Raw genomic sequence first — 10,782 nt, 5'->3', positions numbered from 1 at the left:
GCCCAGGCGGGTCTCGAACCCGCGGGCTCAGGCATTCTACTCACCTCAGCCTCCCAAAGGCGTGGGATTACAGGCTGAGCCACTGAGCTGGCTAAAACCAGATTTTCAAAGAACAAATTGTTTCCAGGATATACGTGACAATCAGGGGTTGTAAACTGATCACAAAGAGAGGATGGGGGCGGGGGACAGTTGTGAATCTATTGCTATCTTGCACTTACAGGAAAGCAGCTTGTGGCTGTTTGTTTGGTTTTCTCATGTCCCATGTCTAGCAGGTTTGGAGCTTGCAGGTTGATTTTTTTAAAAGGAATAATTTTAGCCGTTTTTAGCCCCTCTCTGCCACATTCCCTCTCATCTTCAATTTGGTGCATTAACATTATATAGGCCACTGTTTTTCATTCAACAACTGTTTCCTGAAGCTTAGAGATGGAGTTCATAATTATTGGGGTTATGCAAGGGAGGATAAGACAGGATCCCAACAATAGAATTACAGGTCCAATAATGTACTTACATCCTCCCAGACCTGAGAACATGTTTTCAGACCAATTGCCAATTTTTATGCCATGCCATTTTTGTACCGGGACATGGGTAAACTTTCTAATATTGGTGGCTATATCAGTTATAGCTTTACTGTTACCTATTTGCAAATAACAGTCAGAGCAATTAAATTTACCACTTACTTCTCCTCCTTCGGCTGGCAGGTAGTACAAAGCTAGGCGATTCTGATAAATTGCAGCTCACATTTGAGCTTGTTGAGCAGCGAGCTCAAAAGTCATGGCTGTTTGTTTAGTTATAATTTCTAAGACAGTTTGTAACCTGATAATGCGATTTAGCATATATATAGGTGAGAAGTATCCCCAACTGCCATCTTGTGCCCACATGGCTGGGCCATAAGTATTTATCATTCTCTGGGGTGGTCATCTGTCATCTTTCCAAACCTGGGTCCCTCCTATATTAAAAGTTTGTTCAAGAGATCGAGCATCCCATGTTTTGAGGCTCTCATAAAGGGGGATGCCCAGTTCATCTCCCTTCGGGTTAGGCAGAAGGAAGAATCCTGACTGGATTATTCCTATAGTACATGTGCCTTTCCATAGTGCTCGGAGTTGGGTATATGCAACCTTTCCACATATCCAAAACAGCCCTTTGGGGGTTTTCCAGAGATCTGGTTTTACAGAGGACAGGTTTGTCCAGCTTTGACTTATAACGGGAATACCTTGAAACAGGTTAGCTTCTTCAGAGGATAGTACTGTACAGTTATTTATAGTTTAGGTGACAATAGTACACTGGGAAGATTTAGTTGCATAAGCAGGTGCCCAATACCAAACAGGCCTTGTTGGCCACCAGGTTCGGTGGGTTGAATTCCAGTAAAATATTCTTTTGCAAGGGGTTTCTCCTATCCATTGAGTATAAGCCGAACCCACTCTGCTTAAGCAGTCTTCTCCAATTATTTTTGAGGTGAGTAACCATTTTTGGGATAGGTTGTATGTTCTGACAGTTCAGAATTGTTCCATTAATGGAGCTGGTATGTATCAAGACTAGTTCCTTTTCAAGCCCACTCTTCAGTCATTAGGACTCCTCTGCATACCCAAAAATTGGTGACACCAAGTGTCCGGGCTATGTTTTCAGCCAAATTTATAAACAGATTTTGGCCTACTTCCCATATTTAAGGAAAGAGTGTTAACTCTGGCTGTTGGCTAGCTGGGGGAGTTATAAATTGTATAACTTCTTTAAGCAGGTTCTCGACTTTCGGTGCAGGGGCAAGATCCCAACAAACCCAATTTGTGTTTCCGAGGGTGCTACTAGGTATTATACCAGCTTTAGTGTACTGGTAGCTCTGTTTTTATAATCTGGTAAAGTACAGCTGGCAATTATGGGTACAGATATGTTTGTCAGTATAACAAACTTCTGGCTGGGATGAATAACAATGGAAGATTTTTATGTCTGACCAGATAGTTTCTGTACATTTACATGCTGGGTGTGTGGGGGATGCAATAGACACCCAAATTAGGCAGAAGTACATAAAAGCATATGAAAGCTTCCTATTATAAGAAAGAACAGAAATGCTAGTGAGACCTTTTCCCAACATGTCCAATTTGTAGGGGTCGACTCTACCAGTCCTATAGCAAATAAAATGGCAGACAGTATAGCAATTGGCAAAACACAAAGGCTGGCAAAGCGTAGGCATGTAATTTTAGAAACAATGGTTTATCGGTAAGGTGTTGATTCCATTGAGTTCTCAAGCTTCTGCCATGCGTAGATCAGCCAGTATCCGGTGTGTGACTGAAGCAAGGCTGATGGATTCTCAAGTTTCAGCTGTGTTTAGACTAGCCAGCCCTGGAGTGGCTAGAACAGGGCTTGGGGAATCCGTTTTAGATTTTCAGTTGACCTCAGTGACTTCCTGGAGGATCAGCTTAAGGGGAGCTGACAGATCTGTGGTGTACTCCCAGTCCTGGGAGGCAGGCTTAACTCTGCTGTATTGGATTCAGGGAACTATTTCAGCTACCTTGATTGCAGTTGGGGTAGACTAAAGGACAGTAAATGGGCCCCTCTAGAGAGGTTTTAGAGGCTGTACATTCCATTCTTTTACCCATACCATATCACCTGGTTTAAAAGAATGGACATCGGTAGTTAAACTAATTGGTAGCCGTTCTGACTTGATAATGGATGGCATTTAAGGCTGAACCTAAGACTTGCATTTGTTGTTTTAGAGTAAGATTTCCTAACTCCTTTAAGTCTCCCTGTATGCCCTTAACAAGAAGGGGTGGCCACCCATAAAGGATTTCAAAAGGCAAGAAACCTGCTTGTTTTGTGGGGCTAGACCTTATCCTTAGAAGGACTGTTGGCAGAAGCTGGATCCAGCCTAAATGAGTTTCTTGGCATAGCTTACTTAGTTATGATTTTAAGGTCCAGTTCATTTGCTCTACCTTTCCCGAATTTTGTGGCCTATAGGCTGTATGGAACTTCCATTTGATTTGCAGGCCTCTTGTCATTAACTGTACTACCTTGGCTACAAATGCCGGTCCATTGTCCAGTCCTACAGTGACCGGGAGTCCAAACCGAGGAATGATTTTTTTTTTTTTTTTGAGTTGGAGTTTCACTCTATCGCCCAGATTGGAGTGCAATGGCACGCTCCCGGCCACCACAGCCTCACGGCCACCACGGCCACCTGCTGGGCTCCGGTGATCCTTCTGCCTCAGCCTTCCAGGTATCTGGAACTACAGGTGCACACTACCACGCCCGGCTAGTTTTTTTGATTTATTGTAGAGACGAGGTCTCGCCAAGTTGCCCAGGTGGGTCTCGAACCCACGGGCTCAGGCAATCCACTCACCTCGGCCTCCCAAAGTGCTGGGATTACAGGCTGAGCCACCAAGCCCAGCTTAGGAATGATTTTTTTTTAACAGGAGTTGGGCCACTTCAGTGGCTTTCTCTGTCCTTGTGGGGAAGGCCTCAATCCATCCTGAGAATGTACACACAAAAACAAGGAGATATCTGTAGCCTTGGCAGTGCAGGAGTTCTGTAAAGTCCATGATAAGATCCTCAAAGTGTGCTGCCCCCACATGCTGCACTCCGGGGGATACCTTGGGTCCCTGCCGCCTGTTATTTTGAGCACAAATTACACGTTCACAAACTACCCATGCTATACTGGAAAGTCGGGGGTCATTGAAGTATTTACTGAGGGTATTTTCAAGAGTGATCTGTCTGCTGTGTGTCCCTTGGTGAAATGCCTGACAAATGCTAGAGCCAGTGATTCTGGAATTGCTATTCAGTCATCTTGAAATTTCTACCTTCTGACTTATAAGTAGTGTCCCATTCCAGTTTCAAACCATGTTTTCTCATTTGGCGTGTAGCAAGGGCTCCAGTTTGTCAGTGGGCTAGGAAGCAGTGCCACGGTTATTGCAGTTGTTTGACAGTTTCTTTTGTTGCTGCAAGCTTTGCTTCTTGATCTGCTTTGCATTTTCCTTTGGCAGTTATTGCATTTCCTTTTTGATGCCCTCTACAATGTATGACTGCTACCTCTTTTTGTGTCCATACAGCATCTAGTAGCTGTAGAATTTCCTTGCCATTTTTTATGTCTTTTCCCCCTGAATTGGTAAACCTTTCTCCTTGTATAAGGCCCCATGCACATGCAAGGTAGTAAAAGCATACTTGGAGTCTGTATGGATATTAGTGTGTAGCCCTGCAGTTAGCTGGAGGGCTTGAGTGAGCACAATGAGTTCTGCTTTTTGAGCTGAAGTTCCTATCGGCAGAGGTTTCGCCTGGACTGTGGTGTTTAAAGTTACCACTGAATAGCCTGTGAAGCACTCTGCCTCCTGTATGAAACTGCTCCCATCTATGAAGTACTTGACTTTAGGATCCCTGAGGGGCTGGTCTGTTAAATCTGGACCGCTAGAGAACACTTGATTTATTATTTCAGTGCAATCATGGTCTGGTTGTCCTGGCTCTGTAGGTAATAAGGTTGCCAGATTTAGGGTCTTTACTACCTCTAGGTGAATGCGTGGGTTTTCATAGAGCATTCCCTAACATTTGACTATTCGAGCATTGGTTAGCCAGTATTGCCCCTTGTAGTTCATTAAATTTGTTACCGCATAAGGCACCCTGACAAGTTTTGTCCCATAGTTAGCTTGTCAGCTTCTGTTATCAGGAGTGCCGTGGCTGCCAGGGTTTGTAAACAAGGCAGCCAGCCCTGAGCCATAGAATCTAGCTGTTTGGATAAATATGCCCTGGGTCTATGCTGTGACCTCAGCATTTGAGTTAAGATCCCTACAGCAGTGCCAACATAGTCATGCATGTATAAAAAGAAAGACTTTTGTCACATCTGGGAGTCCCAGACCAGGTGCATTGGTGAGAACCTGTTTAATTTGTTCAAAGGCCTGTTGCTGAACTTTTTCCCATAGCAGAGGCTCCCGTTCATCCCCCTTTGTGGCTTCATAGAGGGGTTTTGCCATGATGGAGAAGTTAGGTGTCCAAATTCTACAGAACCCTGCAGCCCCCCAAAACTCCCCGATTTGACGGCAGGTAATCGGGACTGGAATTAAACACACTACCTGTTTTCTTTTAGGGCCCAGTTGGTGCAGGCCTTGGGACAAATGAAAACCTAGATACCTAACTTTTTCGTGACATATTTGGGCTTTTTTTTTTGAGACCTTGTAATCTGCCTTCCACAGGAGGGTGAGCAGTTGTTGTGTATAGTTTTTCTGGGTTGGTGCTGCCAATAGCAAGTCATCTATATACTGGAGCAAGGTACAGCCACACTGGTTTGCTGGAAAGGCTTTTAAATCTGAAACCAGTGCCATACCAAAGATGGTTGGAGAATTTTTGAATTCTTAGGGCAGCCAGGTCCAAGTTAACTGTCCTTTGGTGCCGTTTGTTGGATCCTACCATTGGAAAGCAAAGATCGACTGGCTTCTTGGGGCCAGGCAGATGCAGAAGGCATCCTTAAGGTCCAAGCGGGTGATGAAAGCAGCCTCAGCAAGGATGAGACCCAGCAGAATATATGGGTTTGGGACAACGGGGTGTAGAGTGACGGCAACCTGGTTTACAGCTCACAAGTCTTGAACCGGCTGGTAGTCGTGGCAACAGAGGTGTATTCCAAGCAGACTGACATACCCGGAGGATTCCATAATGCAAGAGCCTCTCCAGGTGCTTGTGAATTCCTATTTGTGCCTTGCGTGAGATGAAATACTGCCTCTGGTGGACTGCCCCCCCCCAGCTTTAGTTCCACAATCACGGGGGGTATATTTCTTGCGAGTCATGGAGGATTGTCCTTTGCCCACACTCCCGGTACTTGAAATGGCAGCTCTGGAGATTTTTGTGAGGCCTCTGTTAGGCTGTAGGGCCACCATTCCTCTTCCCGGGGGACAGTGAGGGTCATGATTTTATTCTCTGGGACTCTTAATTTCAGAGTTATGTGATCAGGAGACTCAAAGATAACTTGAGCTCGAAGCTTTCCTGGGAGGTCTCGTTCCATTAAGGTTACGGGGCAATCTGGGAGATACAGAAACTCTTGTATGACCTCATGGCTGCTGACTGTGCAGCGTCACAGCACAATGAAGGGATGTCTGGCTTGATGCCCAGTGACTCCCATAACATTAGCCTGTTTTTGGGAGAAGGGACCTACAGGCTGGGTGATCACAGAGTGTTCAACTCCCATGTCGACCATGAAATTCATACATTGCTCCCTACTGTCATACTGTCCATAGGCTTCTGGGGACCTAAAGATAGTAGGAAGCCCAGTCTGGCCAATTCTTGTTGCAGTCCTTCCATAGAGGCCAGGCCCATAAAGCCTTTAGGAACTGGTGGGTCCTGTTGATAAGTGGAGCCTTGTGGGCCATTTTTCTGTTGGGCTTCCTCATCAGCTATTCGTTGGGGGCATTTACCTTTCCAGTGGCCTTCTTGGTAACAATAGGCGTACTGGTTTCTCCCTAACTTCACAGAGGGTTGTGGTGTCCCTTGTGTTGGCTGATAGATAGGGTTCTGGGGTCCCTGGGCAAGCTGAGGCGGTCTGGACCCCGCTGTGGGAAACTGCTGACCTGGCTGTCTTCTTCCCCAACCTCTGATTCCTCCCTGTGGGCCTGTTATTTGGTACCCTGCAATGGCAGCAGTAAGCATGGCCATTTTCTTTTTCTGCCTTCAGTCTGCCTCTTCTTGGTTCTCCTTATCTTGGTTAATGAACACTGTAGTGGCAACTTCTAGCTGCTGGCTAACATTCATTCTAGCAAAACCCTCTAGTTTTTGTAGCTTATGTCAGATGTCCCCCTGGGGCTATCTGACAAAGGTTGCTTTACCATATACTGATTTTTGGTTGCCTCTGGATCAAAGGGGGTATGTAGCCGAAAGACTTCACAGAGTCTCTCATAGAATTGGCTTGGGTTCTCATCTGCTCCCTGGAACACCTCAGAGACCTTGCTCATATTTATCGCCTTTTCTCCTCCTCTCATACCTCCTAGAAGGGCCTCCTGATATCGTTCAAGCATTTGCAGTCCCTGGTTACTGTTGGGGTCCTCCTCTGGGAACTGATTTTGGGCATTGAGTGCTCCAGCTGGGGTGTGTTCCTCTAGCTATGTTATAGCCCCCTGTGTAATTTTCTGACGCTCCTCAGTATTGACTAGTGTCAGGAGGAGTTGCCAGCAGTCCACCCAGGTAGACCTCTGGGTCTGGATAATGGAATGTATTAAGTTGAGCATAGTCTGAGGCTTTTTCATGAAGGACAGCATATGATTTTTCCAATTCAGGAGTTCAGTGGTGGTGAAAGGCTGGTAGACATATGTGCATTGCCCACCTTTTATCTGACCTTCTTGATCATAATAAATAGGTCTCTTAGTCTCCCTTAGTGGCATCTGGAAGGCACCATGACATTCCCCTGATGTGAAGTTAGACATGCATTCTGGCAGTTGCTTTCTGGGTAGGGTGTGGGGAGTCAGAACAGGTGGCTCAGGTGTGGCCTCTGATTGTTTAAGAGATGTACTAGTCTTAGGGGTACATTCCATTTGTGAGCCTCTAACAGTGATTGGTACCGTAGGAGCAGGTGGCAATGGTTGGTATATTGGAAAATAAGGTGATGGGATTTGTTTCATCAGCCAGCACCGACCTATCAGCTAATTCATCAGACTCTAATGGACATATGGACTGTACTGTTTTGAGGGCCACCATAATTTTGCAGTTGTCTTCCCAGCAAGCTTTTAGCCAAGAGGGCTGTGCAAGGACCGCATCCTGCCAACAGTCGATATAAGGGAATTGGTCTGGTGGACCTGACTCTCCTGCTATAATTCTATATACTTTCCTAATCCTAATGGTTCTTCTATCTAAGGATCCCTCTGGTGGCCATCCAACCCTGAAACAGGGCCAGCCTTATTTCACAGAATGTACAGAGCTTTCTCTGGGACCGTTTGATACCATAACAATCTCCACAGAAACATTTGTCAAAGTTCTTAAGCATACAATCAAGAGGGGTATTTTTACTTTGGTTTCCACCCATTTCCTACCCTTAACAGACGCCAGGCTCACACAAATGAAGGAATGGGGGGGTATGGGAAACAGCTGCTTCGTCCTCCTCCAGCTGTACTCCTTGTGGAGATATTTCAGATACTTTTTAGCAGTTGGCGAGTTGGTGTAAATCCCCAACCTGGACCAACCCTATAATGGGGTTGGGACCGCCCTCAGCTGTATGAGGTCGTCAACAGCTTAGATCGGGACTCAACACTTGCTTCGGCTCTTTGGTCAGGTCGGACCCCTTCCGCTGTCTGTCTCATTCACACACAATCACACAGCACAGTCTCCAACCCTTCACCCTAATTCTAGGAGTCAACAGGTTTGTCTCGAGACAGTGTTTCCTTCCGTTGCCTTTCAGTCCTCTCCGTCAGACTGAAGAGTACTAAGCAAACTCCAGAAGGTGATCAAGCTCCCCTCCTGCCATGTACTGGCAGGTCTGTGCAATAGCCTGTGTCCCTACCCTTTGCGTGGGGTGTTGCTCCTTGTTCTGGTTCTCGAGCCCCTTCTGGGTTCCTGTTGTGCTTTTGGGATCAGGCCTCTGTGCACCGGGAGGGGCCTCCCTTTTGCGGATGAAAAGGTTCGCTGAGCGCCAGGTGAGACTGCTTCTCCTGCTGCTCCAAGGGCTGTAACCGGATGACAAAGGAGGTGGAACACACCATCTCCAAACACTCTGTTTCCCGGCCAATGTACCAAGAAATGTTGCAGTAAGACAGAGAGGCCATGACACTGAGGCTAATTGGAGAAGCAGCATTTTATTGGCACCGGTGGGACTCAGTGGACTAATGCTCCAAGCCTGAGCAACCCGGAGAAAGAAGAGAAGGGTTTATATGTTAGTTTAGGTAAGGTAGGGGTTCGGGTTGTATGGCTATACATTTTTCTTTGGAATTTGCAAGGTTATATTTAGCAAAACCAGATTTTCAAGAAACAAACTGTTTCCAGGATATACATGACAAGCAGGGATTGTAAACCAATAACCTCGCAAAGAGAGGATGCAGGGGTAAGGTTGTGAATCGATTACTATCTTGCACTTACAGGAAAGCATTTGGTTTTCTCACATCCCATGTCTAGCAGGTTTGGAGCTTGCAGGTTGATTTTTAAAAAGAAATAGTTTTGAGCCGGGCTCGGTGGCTCAGCCTGTAATCCCGCGCCTTTGGGAGGCTGAGGTGACTGGATTGCCTGAGCCCGTGGGTTCGAGACACGCCTGGGCAGCGATACCTCATCTCTACAATAAATAAAAAAATCAGCCGGGTGTGGTAGCGCATGCCTGTAATTCCAGCTACTCGGAAGGCTGAGGCGGAAGGATTGCCGGAGCCCAGCAGGTTGAGGCTGCGGTGGCCGGGAGCGGCCACTGCACTCCAGTCTGGGCGACAGAGTGAGACTCCAACTCAAAAAAAAAAAAATAAAATAAAAAATAAAAAGGAATAGTTTTAACTGTTTTTAGCCCCTCTCTGCCACAATAGAAGATAACTTAGAATAAAAAGTTCCTTTTTTTTTTTTCCTAAAAGAATGGTGAGCGAACTGCAGGGAGCCGGTGGGAGCTCATTCAGACTTCACTTCTCAACAAATTTACACGACCCCAAAACCTGAAGGTATGTTATTTTTGCCATTCTTGTGTCTTACATGTAGCTCTTAGAGAGATGGGTCCTGTGTCTCCTCCCTCAAAGAGAGTTTTTGATCTTGACTCAGGTAATAACATTCTTTATATGCATAGTACTTGCTTTCTGGCACTAAAGAAAGCTCCTTAGAGACATTCTTTGGTTTCTACTCCATCACTAAGGAAATGAGTAGAAGAATTGAGAGTTGTAAATAACTTGCCTGGAGCCACACAGAATGATTTGGAGAACCAGGAATTAGGCTTCTGTTTCTTGATTCCCCATCCAATTTCCTTTAGTCCAGACTTCTCTCCCTCTTTTTTTTTTTTTTTTTAATTATCATGTTTCTGAACTCTCTTTAAAAATAAATCAGGAAAGAATTATGACTTCAGTAGAATTTGCCCAAAGGGAAACTGAGTTTCCTAATGATTAAAGTATACCTTAAGGATTCTGGTTTTTATTTCTCTTAATTAATAGTTTAGTAATTTATTTATTAATCATATATTTGAGCAGTAACTTATATTTGATTTTTAAAATATTTCATTTAAGACTGTAAGCACAATCATTAGATTGTTTTCCTAACATCTAAAATATGGGTGTGTGTGTACACACACACACACACACACACACACACACACACACACACGGTGACAAAAAATGTATATACATTTTAAGAGATGATATCTATGTATTACTTTTTGAAGTTGAATTAAATTATCAGTAGCAGTGTGTAGTATGACATTCACCCAGCTGTGCTGCCATTTTCTTTCACTGTCCTGCCTGTCACATGGTGATGCTAGCATTCATTTGATTAACTCCATCTTTTGAGTGAATGTCTTACTTTAAATGTGCATACATTTTTCTGGCATCCCCTGTATATTTGGACATGGAAACTTTGAATGTTTTTATAAATATAAACAGTGACAGGTGGGTTTTATTTTCTTTCAGAGAATTTGTTGTATGTAGTTTCTCACATTTTGTAATGTTCTACCTGTCGTTGCAAGTTATATATTCTATACCTTTCTGTAGCTCCTTTTTTTTTTTTGCCTACATGAAAAACCTTGATATGTTGTACCATAATGTATTTTGAAAATTTTGTTCCTTAGGGACATTGTTTTTCAGTCTTGTAAAGAACTTAAAAAAACTCCTTTGAATTTGAAAAAAAATTTTTTTTTTTTTTTTTGAGTTGGAGTCTAACTCTGTC

At 44.6% G+C, this 10,782-nt stretch overlaps 1 protein-coding gene across 6 annotated transcripts in view; it reads left to right on the top strand.

The window, feature by feature from the left end:
• PARG (poly(ADP-ribose) glycohydrolase) overlaps window positions 1-10,782 on the top strand; it is a 168,638-nt gene that overhangs the window by 42,253 nt on the left and 115,603 nt on the right. For all 6 annotated transcript variants that reach the window (XM_021710973.1, XM_021710974.1, XM_021710976.1 and 3 more), the window contains one exon: window positions 9,492-9,575. In XM_021710973.1, coding sequence (XP_021566648.1) covers window positions 9,492-9,575 — 84 coding nt within the window. The remainder of the gene's footprint in view (window positions 1-9,491; window positions 9,576-10,782) is intronic.

The sequence above is a fragment of the Carlito syrichta genome, unplaced genomic scaffold (genome assembly GCF_000164805.1).
Source record: "Carlito syrichta isolate Samal-C Ts95f unplaced genomic scaffold, Tarsius_syrichta-2.0.1 Scaffold301780, whole genome shotgun sequence".
Classification (NCBI taxonomy): Eukaryota; Metazoa; Chordata; class Mammalia; order Primates; family Tarsiidae; genus Carlito; species Carlito syrichta.
This window is presented reverse-complemented; position numbering and strand designations above follow the sequence as displayed.